At 28.2% G+C, this 20,679-nt stretch overlaps 1 protein-coding gene across 1 annotated transcript in view; it reads right to left on the bottom strand.

Annotated features, from left to right (window-relative positions):
* The window catches only part of LOC129968741 (dual specificity mitogen-activated protein kinase kinase 7-like), a 45,127-nt gene that overhangs the window by 16,342 nt on the left and 8,106 nt on the right, over nt 1–20,679 (bottom strand). The window contains exons 3-5 of the mRNA XM_056082940.1: nt 9,894–9,966; nt 6,531–6,644; nt 5,657–5,884 (exon numbers count right to left, since the gene is read on the bottom strand). Of these exons, the coding sequence (XP_055938915.1) occupies nt 5,657–5,884; nt 6,531–6,644; nt 9,894–9,966 (415 nt within the window). The remainder of the gene's footprint in view (nt 1–5,656; nt 5,885–6,530; nt 6,645–9,893; nt 9,967–20,679) is intronic.

The raw sequence follows: 20,679 nt of genomic DNA, 5'->3' as shown, positions 1-20,679 counted from the left end.
AAGTTTCAAATAAAACTAATAACACATTTTGAGAAAAAAAAATGATAATTTTTTAAGTTATTACTGTAACAATCTAAAAATAAAAATTTATCAATGCAGAATAAATAACTGTATTTCCTGATTTCAAAATGCTACTGTACAATGCGCAGTTGTATTCCAGATATATACATCGAGATGTATACATCTAGTTTGAATGTAAAATCATAGATGTTCAATACACATTCCTTTCATTTCCTAAGTCAACAAAGAAATTCTTGTTAAACCTTCTGCAGTATGTCTTTGTCGATGCTGGCTATAGAAGCTATCATAAAATCCTTCAAATCAAAAATGAACATGGGATATAATGTACTTTTTTAGAAACCCTCACAAAAAGAAATCACACAAAGTGCAATAATATGAGTTTTTGCAGGATAAAGAAAAACTCTCTATCTCTGTCAGCTGAACAAGTAATGCTAATACCTCCATTTTTAACAATTATCATTGATTTGAAAGCTATTATTGCAAGCAATGACACAGTAAATTTGACAAACATTTCATTAAATAATATAAATCATGTGAAAAAAAAAAGGAAAAGGAGTACATTTTGAATGTTTATGAAGCTTGCATCCAAAACTGAAATATAATATTCTCTGAAGTATATGTCTGCCAAATAAATATAACTACCTTTTGCATAGTAAAAATAAGAAATCCAAACATTCCTTTTGAATCATTGTATGCATTACAATTTTACCATACAAATTTGATCTGGATTAAGCAATATGAAGTCCATCATTAATGAAGAGTTCATTAAAATTCTGATTTATATACAAATATAAGAAGTTTTAGTGAGTATACTTGGATATTTTCCAAATAATAAGCTGCATGAATTTTAAGTTTTTAATCAATTTTAGTACAAAAAAAAAAGGGGGGGGACTGAAACCCCTAAAATAACTTATAAACTTATACAAAAATAAATATTTCATTACATTTTTTTAAAAATCTGCATTTATTTCTATCAAATTCCAATATTTTCTCTTACATCATCTTATTTAATGTAAAAAATTGGGAAAGATAAAAGCAATAACAAACATATTTAAATTTTAAGCAATCAAATTGCTAAATTACACTTTCTCTTTTAAGCTTAAAAGCATATGATTCATTCATATCTATTTTTATATCTTCTAAAGATGGTCTGACCATGTTTAAAATTTTAAGAGTTTGATTACATAGCAAAGAGATTCAAAATTTAAATAATGAATTAAAATAACTGGCCAAAAATTTCATCCCTAAAACTGTACACAGCCTAAAAAAATTCCTTTCAACAAGCTTGAAGGTAAAGGCATATTCTTTTTCTTTAAAGCAATGTTTTTAAATTCCCATCAATCCTTAACAAAAATAATTAAATATTATACATTGAAACAACCACAGATAGAGACTTCACTGTTCGTTCAAATAATATTCCATTGCCAGATTCCATTGTCATAATTCACCACTTATTGAAAAATCTCCACTAATATGTGTTTGTAGCCACTGTTTTACAGATGAGATGCTAGACTTACAGCAACCAAATTTGACATATATATACATTGGGACATAGAAATGTGCATCTCAGAGTAGTTCTTTTAAATTTTAATTCAAAATAATAATAAAAAAATTTGATGCTTTGAACTTGTAAAAATATTATTACACAAAAATAAATTTTATATCATTGCAAAAAAATGTTTTTTTAGTGATATGAATTTAATAGTAATGGGAATTTTTAGTGAATTTCAACAAATTTTAAGAAATACTTTTTTGTTTATTTTCTAATAATAGATTATACTGTTACCTTAAAATTTAAAATGGTTTCATTATTTTGTTAATATTTAATAGCATAATTGTCTTCCATTGTTGAGAGATTCTCTTTAATATCTGTATTTTACTAGACAAATAAAAAAAAGCGTAGTTAATACATTGTGAAATTTAGAAGATAGATGAACCATATATATATATATATATATATATATATATATATATATATATATATATATATATATATATATATATATATATATATATATATATATATATAACCGTGATATTGTGGTACTTCCTCCATTAGAAAGGCTCATGGGCACAATAAATAAAGCTTAAACAAGTCAAAATATAGTGTTATCAGATAATTTGACAGAATCATGGACAAGTTATATCCAAACAATTTAAAACTGAAATTAAATGTAACCACTATCCACAGTGAAGCTGGCCATTAAAAGTGACAAATAATAAACGATGGCTACTTCAATATATCCTGATAAATTCATTTTATTTAGTTTCTTAGTCATAAATGATATTTCCAGTCAACAAAGTTTTATTTTTCAGTTATAATTCTTCTAGGTTATATATCAATTCTTGTAAGACTGAACAGAGCGAAACACCTGAAGATATAAACTTCCATGGTATTGCATTCCACTGTTTTCAATGGCACATCCTATTTCCACTGTAGAAGATACGAACAAGGAGGATAAACTTTGAGCTGTGGTCAGTAGTTTGCATCTGTATAATTTCTTAATTAAAAGTATTAATTGTTTTTAAAGGATGTAGTTCTTCTATGACTGAATTAACTTTAGATGGCATTGTGCATTTGGGATTGTAAAATGTGGCCTTTGAAAATACCAATTTACACATTTGTGGTGAACATTGATTTAAGAAGAATGAATAACATTTTTTTATGGCTAAAAGCTTTTATGTTCAAGGTGATTTTCATGGTTTGTCACACATAAATTGCTCTTTTGGCATAAATTTCAGTCATTTTTAATAATTTTATTAATCACTATAAAGCTTACTCCTTATATTCACTGCATTAAACTATCATTGTCCTAAAAGCCACCCCCCAAATCAAAATAAGAACAAAGTGGAAAACAATTTGGTTTAAATAACTGGGTATGTATCTTTTAACCTGCTACATTTCCTAATTGTTAATAATGAATTCGATTGCTATATACTACAGTGAAACCTCTCTGAGCAGCCACTCCTCCGCTCTGAGAAAATTTAGCTGCTGGGGCGGGGGGCTTTGAAGGGATTGCCTTCTTTACAATTGTATGATATATAATATACAACAATGATATGTAATATAAACAAGTCTGACACATTTAAACTGAAGTTTGAAACTCATCTAAAGAGAAAATAATACTTTATTTAATGTTTATTTTTTGCATTTTATTAAAAAATGATATAATTTTACTTTTTTAAACTTTTACACTTCTGAGAAACAATAAATTTTTCAAAACTAAACCTGTTTAAAAACTAAATCTTTAAACAATTCGTTTGTTACTGAATCGTAATTTCAGATGACTTCATCAATTTACCTCTGTCATTTAAACTGAAATTTTAGCTGGTCGAATGAGCCAACTGAGGTTGACATTGGCCATTTCTCCACACAGTGATCGGAAAGTGATGTTATTCCATGTATGAAATCTGTCCAGCCACCCATTTCTGGCAGAGAAATTTTCAATTCCCAGGGCAGAACATATTTAAACCATTCCAAAACAGCTTCATTTATGTTTATATATTTTTTTGTGTCTCATTCGTTTGATATCACTAAGTTTGAACTCTTTGTATTCTTTCAAAATCTAATCCCTTTCTTTAATGATTGTGTTGATTTGCATTCTTTCATGGTTAAATAATTCAGCTAACTTTCTAATCAATTTTCTGTTCTCATATTAATGTGGAAATTGAAGGCATTGTTCGAGATTTAGAGAAACGTGCTTCAACACCGTTGCAACTCAGATCAATGACCAATGAATGACAGAAATGTGAATGACATTTTGTTCTGTAATTTTCTAAACGTGATCTTTTTTACATAAAGACCTACCAACATTTTTCTGTTCCATTATTTTTATTTAATTTGATTTCTTTAAGTTATTAAACTTTATTACATGCACATTTAAATAATTTCAAAGTAAAAAAAAAAAAAATAAGCACAAAAGTTATATTTATTTTTCAACCTGACACATAGAAATGCAAAAGAAGCAAAGTAGAGGTTGAAAAATCACTTTTCAACCCTTACTTCTAAGCAGTAACAGCAATCTAAAATTCTTCAGTACAAAAATAGCTTCATTTTAATGAGAAGCTAATTTATCTAATTTGATTTGCTATCTTCAATCATAAGGAAGTAATAGTTGGATGAAAATTTCTATCTCCACCAGTTCTATTCTTTAATTAATAAGCTGGACAAACCACTGAGCCCTTTGAAACACCATCACTTATAAGAGATTTTTATCTAATATCTTATCTTTATAACATTTCTCCAGACAGTTAAAATCCAATCAAAATTATTGTAGTTATTATGTTTAAAGCATTACATGCATATCTACATTTATATATAAATAAACTTTCAAGAAAAATTGCAAAAAGGTAGTATTCCTCTAAGGAATCTACCTAAAAATGGCATTCCAAATAAATCCATGCACATGTATATTGAATGTGCTTTTATTCATTCAACATAGCAATTTTTTTAATCAAATTTATTGCAAAAAGCATGCAAATAATTTAAGATGGTACAAATAAGACAAATATTGTCTAACCCATAAATATGAATGTCATAGTTTTAAACCAAGAAAAACATTATTCAAAGCATTTTACTGTGTAAATAAATATTTATTAATAATTCGTTTAAATGAATATTTTTGGATAGTCATTACTTTTATAGAATTTTAGAATAACTGTGTAATTTTGATTACTTAGCATTTTAATTAGCTCATATGAAGATAATGCACACATTAGCTTGCACAACCCCTTTTTATAGATGGGCTCTTCCACACACCTCACAGATAGAACATAGGGTAGAAAACAACCTGGGATGCCCAGATCACAGGGAAGACCCTAGACACGTGCTATTTTTAGGCCAGGTTGCTGGCAAATCTCATGTAATTTATTTCACTGATTTTTCTCCTCCAATCTGGATACATCTGCTTTTTATTTTTGGACTATTTCATCTGAAAGAAAATCGGCTACACCCCCCCCCTCTTATTCAAAATAAATTATATAGTTTATGCAAATTATTTGTTTTTTACTTCAATTTTTCTCTATAATCCTCTTTTTTAAATAACGATTCATTATGTTCGAAAATTTTAAGCAGAAATTACTTCTTTGGGTAATATTAATTCCAATTTATTAATACAAAATATAATGATGACAAATTTTCATATAATTTGCACATGCTAAATTTTGTTGAAATAATTGAATAGTTATAGTATACAAGGATTGCATTACAAGTGAATGACCTATATAATATAAGACGAAAATAAAGAATGTAAAGAAAAGTTATAATCCAAAAACTATTAGACATATGTAGCAACAGTTTCTTCTCAGTGAAAACTTATCACTAAAATTTAAGATTATTCTGCAATTAGACACACACACACAAAGTATAAAAACAGATGCCAATATGTACATGTTATATATCATTATTATTATAATGATGTCAAAATCAGCAATTAAACAAACCAAGTATTAATTGTCCATAGAATTGAACTCAGTCTTATTAAAGGAAAAACCAAATATTCAAAGTTACCTATAATTTAAATCTTAAAACTTATTCATAAAACCTGCCCCTTACACCAGTTTAAGTTTATATTTTTGAACAGGGTGTAAAGATATTAAAATTGAAAGAGAAAGAAAAATCGACATTTCAGCTTACCGCAACAGCCATCTTTCCTAAAATCTGCTCTGGAATGGGTGCCTGCAGGCGTTTTAGCAGTTTGTCTAAACATGTTGCCATCAATTCCATGCAGATCCAGACATCTGATTCAGTTATAAAATAACCATAACATTGTACAATGTGGGGACAGTCATGGCATCTCAGAACAACATCCAAGTCCATGGTGATACGCTTGTTTTCTTCTTTGTTTCCAGATCGTCTCATTTGCTGAGAATAAAACAACAAACGCTCTTCACAAACGCACAACGCTGATGTTAGAAAAAGACAGACATGCATAATTTTCCTATACTATTTTCCTATATTCCTATCGCTTAACTGCTTCTGAAATCTTAAATGATTTGCTTGAGAGTGCATACAACATATTTTAACTGTCACTAAGTCATCTCTTCCATTATAAATTTTATGACGCATAATAAAATAAATTTTTAATCATCTAAAGCACTAAAAATTGTAGTTCTAATGTTACTGGAGTCGCAAGAAGTTTGACTCATTAAGTATTTTGCACAGCATCTTTGAAATAAATATTCTAGTATTTTAATAATTGGCAATGCTCAATTCCTTTTGCAATTTCTTCTCATTTGTTGATTTTCAACCTATCATATTCAACATCTGAGGTGGGGGGGGATGCATTTCTCGAGGAAATTAAACTTTTTTCAAGAAGCCCCCCCCCACCACCACCACCAAAAAATTATATATTTTTAAGATGCTTAAAAATTATTTTTAAATTTAAGGCATTCTTTCAGACCTTTCATGATGTCACACATTCTGATTTAGAAGAAAGAGGCAAATTGGACAATTCATGTAGATGGAGAACTTTTTGTCATCTTACACAAGCAAAATTAAAAACACTTACTTTTACAGCTATAACTGTGTTTGAAGGGATGTGACGCATTTTAACTACATGGCCACAGGTTCCAGTTCCAAGCTCCCCAAGATGCTCCAAATCCCTCATATCAGATCTGTATTTCTGAAAAAAAATTCCGCAACAAAATTTAATTTTATAATAACAACAGCTAAGAAGATTTTATACAGAAACTAAAAATTTAATTTATCATATTACTATTAAAAAAAAAAGGAAAAATTAGATGTTCTCAAATGGAAAAAGCAATCCCATCATGAAGCACACCAGTTATGGGGAAGAGAAAGTGCTGTTTAAGTAGATTCTCACTTTTCAAGTGGATATAATAATGGTATGGTGAAAAGTTGACTCTTTTCCAATGCAGAGCTGCACATCTTATTAGTTACATGTCATAATAAAGTCTATTACACATTCAACACAGTGTTCATTTTAAGTTTCTTAGTTTCTTGGTCACACAATCTTTATGACAAGGGGAAGCGTCTCTGAGATTAATAGACAAATAAATATTCTTTCTTCTTAACTTTTAAAACTTATCTTAAGTTTAAAAAAATATCTGGAATTAGCCATTATTTCTCATTTAAATAAAAATGATAATTCCAATAAAAATAATTTTTAAAAACATGCCTTCATTAGTGCACCAAGAAACAGAAATTTTTTATTTGAATTATTTTCTATATGAGTCATTATTATAAATATATTATGGTACACTGTAATTATTTTTTTCCCAACTAGCTAACAAGTGATGACACTTATACAGAATGAAAATTTAATATATTAACTAATTAATCCATTATTTGAAAATATTAAGTTATTGCATATCACACAAATTATAGAAAATTTCAAAATACCAACACATCAAAGAATTGAATGAAAAATAGGTAATGACAATACATTCAATTCAATAAATTTCTTTACAAGAAACATATTGAGTTATATAAAAAAGTGTTAAAGAGGGAAAACATTCTGTGGATTTAAAAAAAGTGTCTTTTAAACAACTCTCTATCCCTTCTTTTATTACGGCCATTCAATATTAGTATAAGTTAATGCTGGTTCAAAATCTTAATTCTTCTCATTATAGCATTCTGTTTAGGTTAAGAATATCCTCTGCATCATTTAGAATAGTCTCAATTTACATTTCTCCTAAGCATATCTATAGTACCCTTAATCAAAGCTTGTACATTGTACAAGCATTGAGTTTCATTGCTCCGATAAAAAAAAAAAAAAATGGATTGGAATCAACAGTAAATAAAAATCTTTTATTTCAAATACAAGATAATGCTTATTTTTATGTAAATAACAAACTTATCACAAATCACCATTAATATTAAAGAGTCAAAAGTAATGTAAGTTTTTCTTGAATCATTGCCAGAAAATTTATATAATAACTTACTTAAATTAAGTCATAGATCTTTACGTATATCATTTTATAAGGAAACATGAAATCCTCCAGATTCACAGATTGATCTCCTTTATTTAAAATTCTGACATACATATTTCAAATCTTTTAGGCAATTTCTTAACATTTTCCTCCTCTGATTAGTTATTCTTTTTAAGTATTCTATCACAAAAGAATCTCACACTAACTTTGTTGATATTAGCATATAGTTTGAAAAACCAATCTTAAAAATGCTATTTACTGTTATTAAGTTTTAAGAATATCTTCCATAATAATGAGAGTTTTAAACAGCCAGTGAACTTTTTTTGATATCTACTGCTAAAAATGACAAAAGTTGACAGTCTCTCAAGTAGAATGTTAAAAATAACTAAATAATTTTAGTCAAAGATAAGAAACATCAGTCTGACAGATAGGATCAGATCTCTGCAATTTTTTACAACAAATTTATGACTTTGGCATAGAAAACTTTCACTTTTCAACATATTCCCCATTTCAGTTGCATTTTCTGAACACTAGAATTTACAAAAATTCATGGGAAGCTCCAACTCTGAAAATCCTAGGTAGTCCTCCATTCTCCAAGATGAATCTCCTAAGTAACAAGAAATATTAGATACAAAGAAGTCCAATATCACACGTAGATACTATTTGATGATAACCAAAATGAATAACAACCCTATTAATTACTGATGCTAAAATTCTTTTTGCATCCCATCATTCAATAAGGTGAAAAAAATCCCCAATTTAATGATAGACTATCCACAGGACAGAAAACATCTTTTTCAAATCTATTTTTTTAGAATAAAAAAAATCTCATCAAATATTTTGGGTTATTCCATGTAACCAATGAAAGTTGAAGCCAAACTTCTAGTTTTAATCTCGTTTTTTTACATTCCAAGACTGAATATGTAAATAAATTTTGTTCATTTCTAAAGATTTATTGATTGCTTCTTCAAACATTATATTATATACAATAAGATCGACATTAATCTATGGAGCAATGCTAGATGCAATTAAGTCAAAACATTTGGTTGTCAGGAGAATTTTTTGACAATCTTGCTGTCTAAGGACATTTTTTGGAAGAGTTTGAAATCTCTGTGTAAAATAACACAAATAATAAAGTTCTATGCATTTTAAAGACCAGTTCTACATTCAGGTATTAAAATAATGCAATGAATGACAAATTTTATTTGTTGCAAATACTTAGGCAATTGTGGCAGTAATCCTACTTTTTCTCACCTACTCTCCTGGCTCCATCTACACAGAAAGAAAAAATTGATGAATGGCAGCATTCGTAAATCAACTTCCTTTATCTGTTGATAGAATTCTCAAGGTAATGTAAAGTCACAAACTTGTTTCCTCTTTCCAAGAAATGATGAATATACATTTCACTTATTCATTAAAGGAAATTTCAAGTATTAAAAGTATCAAGTATTTTCTCGCATATCTGAATACAAAAAAATAAAATTCTAGAAGTTTTCATGAATTATAAAACACCATGGAACATTTACTACGATATCTCAAACTTTATAGGAGAAAAACCCAAAAATCTCACAATATTTGATAATCTTTTGTAATATACTACAAATTTTCTATTACAATACTCAATAATTATTAATGGTAATTGGTGGATTTCTGTTCCAAATTTTAAAAATATTGAATTACAAATATAAATGGATTCTAACAATTAAATCAAATCGCAGTATGATTTAGATTTTTTTAAAACTCTGATTTGCTAGAAATTAATAAGCTTCATCTACTTTAAATTCCTAAATAACTGTAGAACTCTGTTCATTTAAAAGAGCTGATAAATGTCAAAAATGCACACTCCATGCATGATATAGTATTTCATTTTATAATTAATTACGATACAAAGATCAAATTATGATCGAAATTTTAAGAAATCAGAATCGAAGCTTTTTGAACATGTTAAGGATAAATAGATATGAAATAAAACAACTTACGATTGAATTTATGGTCAAAATATTTGCTTGTTTCATAATTTCTTGCAATTTCCAATCTGTTTCATTCATACCACTGCAATGAAGATAGTTAAAATGAAGAAAAAATTATTCATTTTTTTTCCAATTTTATTCAGAAATTCAGCATGTTTTGTTAACCTTTTTTTTTTCATTTGAAGAGTAAATAATTATTTTGTCACCATCTTACATAATATGAATGAAAGCAAAGATCAAATTCAACCAGAATATTAGAGTTTCCCTGAAATCCATAACACTTTTTAAAGGTACTAGGATGATAACATCATACATTGTTATAAACATTTTCAGTTTTCTTTTTAAACATCATAACCAACTACATAAGGGCATTTTGGAATAAGTAATAAGGTATTATGACAATTGATCTGGAATCCTGAACTTTTACAACAATAAGTAAACATTCAAGTCATGATGATATATATAACATAAGAACTACATCAAAATACATGGCTAATCATTTCTAGAATTATACATGTAATCAATAGAATTAAGGAGTAAATATAGATCAGAACAGGACAAATCTTTAAATTTTTGATGTAGTATTTACATTGAATTATTATTATGTAGCTTTAATGCTGTTCCATTATTTCCAATTAGATTAGGAGCTTTCAACAATGAGCAGTTTGCTTGCCAAACGAATATTATTAATTTAGCTTTGTCAAACGACTTATGAACTATATCTTATTACACCAAATAAAGTATTACTTTGAATTATATTTTCAAAATAATATACAACCAATCACATTAAGAAGCACAGTTAGCTGTGGATCAAAATATCAAAATTACTTAATGACTGAAAATTATAAAATCTACCTAGTTGTTGATGGTGTGGTCAATTTAGGTTACTTTACAATATCTCTTTAAATAGAAGGGAGAAATTCATGATGTATCAAGGCATTTTTATTTACAATATCTTAAAATGATTGGAAAAAATTCATGATATATCAAGGCACCTGGAGGTTTTATTTGAAATAAAAATTTGCAAAATCAATATGGTGGTTAGAATTGGAGAAGGGCCTGGTTTGAATTCAGCAATTACTTTAAATATATAAATACCTATAGATTTTATTAAGGAAAATCAAATATATAAGTTGAACAACAGGAGTAACTGATCCAACAGAAAAAGATTATTCATTTCCTACTGATATTATTCATGAGAAATTAAATAGGTCAGCAGGCAGTAAAAGTACATGCATGCTCCCATCCCCAGATTTCTCAGAGCTATACATATAAAAGACTTTCCCACACATTCAACAATTCTTTCAGACATTTTTTGTTGCCCATATCTTTTTCTCTAAAACACATTGTCCTTACAAATTAACAATGCCATCTATCCATAATTAAACTCTAAATTGTTGAACCTGAAAAACTATAACAATATATGCACACATTGTGAACTGAAAAACATTGATGGGATTCTATTTGGGGGTACCATATTTGCTGTCAATGATTTGAAAGCAAAGATAGCAGTTTAGAGCTTGTGCACAACTAAAGTAGGCATTGAAGAATTTTCAACACAGTATTAATTACGATTGCATATTTCATCAAATATAAATCTCAATATTCATTTTGAAGAATGCAAATTTCAATCAAAGGTGCCTCTGCATAAACCGAATTCTTATCATTTGAATAGTTAATGTGCCTATTCTCATCATGAACTGACATACTTCAGAAATAATGCATTCATCATAAATTCTCGATTTTAACAGCCTATATCAGCCTATATAGACTAATTAGAGAATTTATGAGAAAGAAATACAACAATTTATACATCTGAATACAAAATAATATAATACATGTATACTGAATCCAACATCCTTCCCCCCCCCAAAAAAAAAATTAGTTCTCAATTACCTTCAGAACGCATACATAATTGTATACATTGGTACATAAATCATGTACCAATGCATTAATTAAATTCTCTGCACAAATAATTCTTACTTGACATTTTAGTTATTTCACTAATCTATCTAGCATTACCATTATTAAAAAAAATTCTTCATTTAACAAAAAAGTCAGTGCCAATTTTAATAATAATATACAATATAAGTCACTACTTTCATAAATATCCAATAAAATTTAAATAATTACTTCTGATATTAATGTATACTTATAAAAAGAAGTGACTGAGAGGTGTAGTGTATATCTACAATGCCCAAATTTTAAAACTGAATGTAGAAATTTTTTTTCTTCTAATGCATTGTGTTGTCTTGAATTATGTTTTGCATGAGTTGCCCATAGTATGATTTCTAAAGGCTGTGGGGGGTGGGGGGTGGATACATCCTTACAGCATTGAAAAAAGCAAACATTTGTCAATCTAATAAAATCTGTTTTGCAACTTAAATAATCTTTTACAAATTTTTTATATTCATAATTCAAACAACACGTCTAACTTAAAATAAAAATGATCCAAGTACATCCTTTGATTGATTCTTATATAATTGTTTTCAGATGAGTTCACATATCTTTTTGCTGATCCAGTCAGCGAAGAAAGAAATCCCATGATAAATTTTATTTTTTCACTAACTGAATAAGATGCAAAACTAGGTTACCAAAAGTCATGATTATACATTACTATTTTTAAAAATTTATTTTTACTACTGGGGTAATAAGAACCCATATAATGCTCATATGGAAACGGAATCGCGACAAATTTTATAATCCTTATTTGGAAATAGTTTACATGTTTGAATAAGAGGAAAGTTTGGAACAATTCTGTTGAAGTGAAAAAGAAATCTATCATCATGAAATTTTGTCATCACATTCAATATGAATTTTTTTCTCCTTTTCCTGTTTTTTAATATTAATCTCAATCTTTTTTCCATTTTTCCTTCAAAAAATCTCTTTTCCAAAAGTACTTCCAAAAATTCACATAATTATAGATTTGGTAGGTTTCAGTTATTTGAGGAAAAATAACTGAAGTGAGCATATATCTTAATAAGATAATGAACAAATCTGGGCACAAAGTCTTCAAGTACGATATTTGAACAAAATATTTAAATTGTGAAGTTTCGATTATAAGTTGAATTTAATAACACAAGTTTTATCTTAAAGGTTAAGTACTTTATAAGTACATTTAAAGAAAAAATAAGAACTAAATATAGTATTTTTAATTAAAGGACAATGAGTTTGTTGAAATAAATTAACTAAAGTACCCAATTTTATATGAATATAAATATAAAATATCACTAGTAATTATTGAGAATTTTTCACAAATATTGAAAACAAAGTTACTTAAAATGCTTTTTCTTAAATTTTATTTAAGCACTTAAATTATTTCATTACACTACAGTTAGTGATATTAATATAAAAATAGTTATATCATTACTTTATTAACATTACAATTTAACAAAAAAAAAAGTTAAGTACGTCATTAACTATATATCTAGAATATGAAAATAATGTAATATATAAATAGAAATTTGTTTTGTTTTAGAGATTTTTTTAAAAACTATTTCAATTTGTTTTTCTCACTAATAATTTTTCTAATTCATTAGATTTTGTTAGAAATGAGTTTTCTGACTTATGGCACCACTGCATTAGCCTTTATATTCAATTTCAGAAATTTATTTTCTAAGAATTAAATTTCTTGTTCCTTTCAAAGATCAAGAAATCAGACTAAATTTTTCCATGTCATTGGCAGCCATTTCTTCTGCCACCCCCCCCCCCAATTAAGCACTTATCATGAAAATTAAATTAAGCACTTATCATGAAAATTAAATTGAGCACTTAAATTAAGCACTTATCATGATACTGCTGACACCTTTACCTTTAGTAACTTTAGGGTCTACAGTTTGCTAACACACACACTTATTACATTTATTTGGATAGTTCAAATAAAAGAAGCCTCTTTTTATAAAATAAAGCCATTCGTGTTCTTTTCAATAAACATAGAAAATATTTGTGTTAAAATAATGACTGTTGGAATAAGTTAAAACCCCTTTAATAAAGCATGTCAATGCCAAAGCAATGTCTGCATGTCACAATTTATCATATTGTGTTTTCTCAATAACATAATATTTTTTAATTTTACGTTTTTTTGTTACTGATTTAAAAACAATTTCTTTCATTCTTTATATATATATAAAAGGAAATGACATAATAATGCCTTTAACAAGTAGAATTATGTAGTTTTAATAAAACCCAAATTTGGAATACAATGTCTTGAAAAATTAATTTTGCATATGAATTACATAAAGTTTTATTCTAATTTTAATAGTATTATTGAAAAATTTAATTTAAATATGCATTAGAATTTTAACAATAGGCACATTATATAATTAAAATTAATCTTTCACTTTACTTCTCAAAATTCAAAAAGAGACGAAAAATAATAATTCCAAAATGAGTAAAACATTAATAACAAATATTATGGAAGGTAAATTTATTTACAAATGATATAACACATTAAAAATTTAAGAAAAGGTCTTGATCATAATCAAACAAAAGAAAAATATGCCATTATATATCATTAATATAAACTCAATGAAAAAATAACCAACACTCAAACAGAATGCTATGTTTCTGAATATTAAAATCCTGGCTAATTATGTATCTGTTATTTCTGATTATTTTATCAACCTTTTGGCATATTATGAAATTTGAAATGAAATAAAAAAAAATTAAAATTAGTTAAAACAGTTTAGAAATTGAAAAATTACCACTAAAATAACTGTATATTAAAAATAGAAAAATAATAATAAAAAAAATCTTACGACAATTGAAAGCAGAAATATTTAAATCAATTCAAAATACTGTATGTTTGAAAATGAAAAAAGAACATAAATAAGAAAAGGGAAATAAAAGAAAACTTTTTCAAACTGGATGAATATTTGAAAAAATCACAACATATAAACAAATCACATAAAGTGAAAATATGAGTAATAAAAAATATCCATTAAAATTAATCTTCATTTTAAATAAATAAAATATTGTAATAAAATATATATTATGAAATTGGAAAAGAGCACGCTTTAAAGAACATGAAACAAGAAAAAAATATATACTTTTGGCAATATAAAAGCGTATATCACAGAAAAGCATGCAGTTTTAAAAAAGTAAAGAACAACACATATTTTCAGCCAATTTACAAAACATTGTGAAATCCATAAAAATATTCATAAAATATAGCCAGCACCAATTCTCTTCAGTCATGAAAATTCAATCAATATCAAAAGCATATGTATCAAAACCATTGAATGCAACATGTATCGAAAATTTGACAAGTATCTGCGGTTTGATAAGTATCGAAAATTCAATAAACACTGTCAGTTTGATCAAGATCAACCAAGCACTCAAACTAGTTTTCAAAGGAATTGGAATTTCTAAGAGTCCTAATGGTCATCATTTTAGGAGGTACTGATTTCTTTTCCATTACCCATTCTTGTGCCATTTAAGGTGCAGGGGAAGGGATTTCTCTTTCACAAAAGGGCACTTAAACATAGTTTTATTTTACATATATTGTTATCATTTATGCAAAAACTCCATCTTAGGACAAATGCATAACATGTTATGTTTAGAAAGCATTTTATGGCAGATGATTATGCTTTCTGACTGTAATTTTGTCTTGGATTAAAAACCATGACACAAATCTCTTAAATGTATTACTGTAGAGAAATCTGCAAGTCTTCAAAGGCTGATAAATCTTTTACTTCAGATTGTTTAGGATCACATATAGCTTCATACTTAATTCTATATTTGTTTATATCTGGAACATAATTTAAAAGTTATCTGCTATACTAATTTTGAGCAAAGCCTAATTTTTTTTCTTGTGGAATAATCACTCAATATATCTCAGCTACATTAAGTTGTTAATAGTGTATTATCTTATAGTAAGATATATATTTGTATTCTTTACTAAAAGAAGTTGCATTTTACTTTCATTAGTTACATTTTAGTTTATTTAATCAGAATATTGATTTATTAAGTTGCAACTTCTGTGTTGCTTGTTGCCAAGAACACCAACACAAAGATTTAAGAAACAGCGAATTTTGACAGCAAAAATGTTTAAAAAATTATTACAATAAATTAAAATCAGACCTTAAAAAATCTTTATATCAAAAATTAAAATAAAACTTTTGTTTAAATTGAATTTATAAAAAGAAATATCTTTTTGCTTTATAATATATACATGCAATCAAATTTTACAAAATTTAGACTTATAAAAACTTGCACAGAAAGAATTAAAAAAAAAAAGCCTGGGAAATTATGACAATATTTAAATTAAACATATTTGCTCTGAATTTCAAATTTAAATTGAAGTATTTTTAATGAAATAATAATTAATACCTTACTTACTGTTTTAATTGGACAGTAATATCTTAATTGAATAAATGTTATAAGTTTTTTAATTAAATAACTTTTAGCATTTGTTTCTGCGAGATACATTTGGATGATGTATGATTTTTAGATGTTATTCATAAATATATTAAAAATCATTACAGAACTGCTTTACCATTATTTCAGGAAGGTATTTTGAATGTTTAGATATGGAAGATATTTTGAATAAAGCATAAAAAATTCACGTGAATTGTAAATATAAAAAAGTACATAATTTTTAAATTATATTTAAATATAAATTTGTTGATGGTATCATTCTATTAGACAACACACACACACACAAACAATTTTATACATTTGAATATGACAGTATTTATAAGTATATTAACAAAAATTAAATATGAAAGTGAAGAACAATGAAAAGGGGGGAAAAACATTAATTAGAAACTAAAACGAAATCAAAAATGCAAATTAATTGTGAATAATGATTTATTGTATCTCGATTCATCGTTAATCACGATACTGATAAATTGGTAGTTTTCAAAAACCGATATCAAAAAATAAATTTTCCAAAAATATTAATTTTTCTGACAAATTGAAAATTGGCACAGCTACATTCACTAAAATTCATCATGCCATTGGCAAAGTACTGTTGACTGAGTACTGCTAGTATATTCACTAACAAAAACACCTTTATAGTTTTGTTATTTATTTTTGTTTCTTCACAAAATTTGTGACAATGGAAATGACTCAAGGGCACAGATGTGTTCCAATTGACAAACTGATTTATTTAATTACTTTGACATTTTTTTACTATGTCTCTCTTTTTTTTTTCTGTATTGCCTTTTTGTCATAAATTTAACCTCCTAATAACCTTTTATTGAATTTTGATGATAATTTTGAGAGGGTTTTTAAAAACAAGAGCTCCAATGTTAAGTTATCTTATGACCTTTTGACGGTTTCTTGAAAACAGTCATGTATTTTTCAAAATCTTGAAACAAAAATCATGTTCTCAAAATATTGAATTTATCTTATAAAATAAATACATACTTAGCACAAATTTAATATTTTCATGAATTTCTAAACATAAATGGGGAAAAAATTAATGTAGTAACTAATTAATGTTAAATTAAATGTAGTAAAAGTGTTACACCAAAGCAAAGATGACATGCCAAAATCACGGAATCAAAAAAATTGTGAGTATACTTCGCATAGCTTTTGAAGTATTCATAAAGTATTAAAATTCTCAGAGTCGGTTTGTAACACTCTTTTTTTGAGAGACCGTATACTATATTTACTGATCTACACTTTGTGAAACAAAAGCTCTAACATCTATTTAAAAAATCACAGTTTGTTAAAAATTAACTTATTCTTAGATCAGATGATCTTACTTTAACATAAATCTTGCTTTCTAATTAAAAACAACAACAACACTATGACAATATAAAATTAGATTATGGAAAGGTTTAACAAATTTTTAGCTTTACTAATAGTTACCATTTGTAAATAATTGAGACACAAATCTCAGGAAATCTGCAGTATTTCTTACCATTCAATAAGACAACTAACGCTAATAAATGAAAATTAATCAAAATCTATTTTTTTATATACAGGATGGTTATAATTAAACTTCCCCTATAAACAGCATCTTACAATGCAAATGGGTGAACGGACTGTAACGAAATTTGGTATATACACTAAACACGAAAGGCGCTCACGGAATTTCGAAAAACATTTTTTAGTTTCACAATGTCCCCCAGAGGGCGCCTTTTCCAGAAAAACTTTTAATTTAAGGCAATGAAAGTCCAAAAGCAGAAACAATATTAACATTTATGGACTAGTTTCTGATTACCTTGTCATCAAAAACATTAAATAAAAGTAAGGAAAACCACATTAAATAAAAGTAAAGAAAAAATACACTGTTTGAGAGAGAAAAAAAAGTTTAGTTTGCAGAAACAAGGACGAAATTGCACAAGAGAAGCAGTTGTTAATCATGTCCAGGATGATGCAGGGATGATGCTTCGCACATGAAGCGTTATGGAGTCCTTTAAGTCATTCAACATTGCGATACTTCCAAGATAAGCTAGCCTTTTTAAGTGGCTCCATAACCAGAAATCGCACGGATATAGATCCGTCAAATGTGGTCGCCATGGATTACGAAAGAAGCAACTGATAATAAATTCATTTGTGGGGGAACACAATCCTGCATGAAAATGGTCGATGTAAGGACCTGCCTTTTCTGTAGTTACGACACAACAAACGTCTGCAGCATGTCACGATACCGATGGCCTATAACGGAACAAGTGAAGTTATTTCCTTAAAGAAGAATGGCCCGAGGATGAATGTCGCTGTGAATCCACTCCATACAGTCACCTTTGGAGAATGTAGAGAGAATTTCAATGTGCATCTGCAGATTTTCCCTAGACCAAATGCGGCAATTCCGTGTGTTGACTGTCCTACTGAGGTAGAAATGAGCCTCGTCCTCCACAGAATATTCCAAGGCCATGACAGATCAATAGTCATTCTGTTGAGAATACTGACTGCGAATGAGAGATGTTGTGGCTTGTCAATATCAAGCAGCTCTTAGGTATGGTGGATCTTATATGGGAAGTAGTGAAATACGTTTCTGAGCACTTTTCGGTTGGTGCTTTAAGAATTGCCTGTCTGTCGAAAACACACAGAAAACTGCACATGCACTATTGCCTCCAAACTCTGATGTTTGTGTGGCAACAGCTGTCTTGACAGTGTAGCGAATTTACGATGAGCGAGGATAGAACCTGGGACCTTGCGGTTTGCAGCCCAGTAACATGACCACAATACAAAAGCAATTGCTCGGGTAGAGTAGCTGTTAACTGGCTTATAAGCTGTCACCACAGACTCTCCCTGCAGGGAGTCGGAGGTGAGACGAACGATATGGCTGTTGAGTGGTGATGTATTAGCTGTTGATTCAAATGCGCCTGTACCCATTTGTGTAGCACCAAGCATTATGTCGAGCGTGTGTGGGTGAGTGAGTGGTTGCTGATGCGCCAAGTGAGTCTGACGGCGTGCGTTGCTGCGGCTTTTGTGTGTGTGTTGCTGCGTCAAGCGAGTTTGACGACTTTGGGTTGTTGCATCAAGTGAATCTGACGACTTTGGTTTGCTGTGGGCAGATGGTGCCACAACAGCTATATGAAGGTTCATCGTCCGAAGTCACCAATGTGGTGGATTGGTATGAGTGAGGATAGAACCTGGGACCTTGTGGTTCACAGCCCAGTAACATGACAATACAAAAGCAATTGCTCGGGTAGCATTGGTTTAAAAGCTTTCACCACAACGGCATCAACAAGTACCGGTGTGACAGGTTTACCGTCTCTTCCAAGATCGATATAAAGCATCACAACATTTGGAAACGTTTTATACCCTAACCTATTCTGCATAAAGTTTTCTCTTCTTCACAAGCATGCAAATCTCGACATTTTTTCCTAGAACTGATAGATTTTCCCGGTTTTAATTATAATTTTTGTTCTGGTTTGTTAATATTGTTTCTGTATTCAGTTTTGGTCGATTATTGAATTAAATTTAATGTTTTTTTCCGGAAAAGGATTCATCTGGTGGATATTTTGGAACTAAAATTTCGCGAGCGCATCTCGTGTATAGTTTATGTACCAAATTTTATTGCAATTCGTTCAACCGTTTGCGTTCTAGGATACTATTTATAGAGGAAATTTAATTATAACCACCCTGTATATATTCAATAGTTTAAGTGATTAGCATTCATTCATACATTTTTATGATTAGATAGAGAATATTTTCTGAATTCTCTAAAAAAGCTTATAAAATATTTAAGTTTATGTGAAAACATGATTTCTAGTGTCTGGTTCTAAGGGTCATATTATGATAATGTACTAAACTTGATTTATTTGTATTTGTTTGTCTTGATTATATCAGCCAGTGTGTAACATGGAAAAAAAAAAGTGTTAATCACTTAATCATTGTTACAGCAGCTATTTATAGTACTATCCCACCCTTTTACTTCAATAAGGGGTTTTTACATATCTCATCATTCAGTTTACAGAGAACATGAGAACCTACAAAGGTTAATAAGTTGAAAATATACTTAAAAGAATCATATAGTCTATCAAAAGTTTTCATCTAATTCATGATTTTAAACACTCTAATTTTTCCATATGCTAACAAAATATACTTTTGTTCAACTTTCTTTCATATCTTTTCCATGCATCCAGCATATTGCATGCATGGATAATCATATTTCAATATCTAGGAATCAACAGATTCCAGTTCTATCAGAAGACAGAGCTAGAATTTAAAAATTTGACATACATATGCATTAATGATTAAAACTGTATAAACTTTCACTCATTTACCTTTTTTTTTTTTATTTACAATTTTTGCATGAATTTTCATTGAATTGCAGCATTACTTGCGCTTTATTACCCTTTTTCTTTTTATATATGTTTATCTCTTCTGGCACATT

This window comes from Argiope bruennichi, chromosome 5 (assembly GCF_947563725.1).
Source record: "Argiope bruennichi chromosome 5, qqArgBrue1.1, whole genome shotgun sequence".
Taxonomy (NCBI): domain Eukaryota; kingdom Metazoa; phylum Arthropoda; class Arachnida; order Araneae; family Araneidae; genus Argiope; species Argiope bruennichi.
The sequence above is the reverse complement of the archived record's forward strand: the minus strand, read 5'-3'. Positions and strand labels throughout refer to the sequence as shown.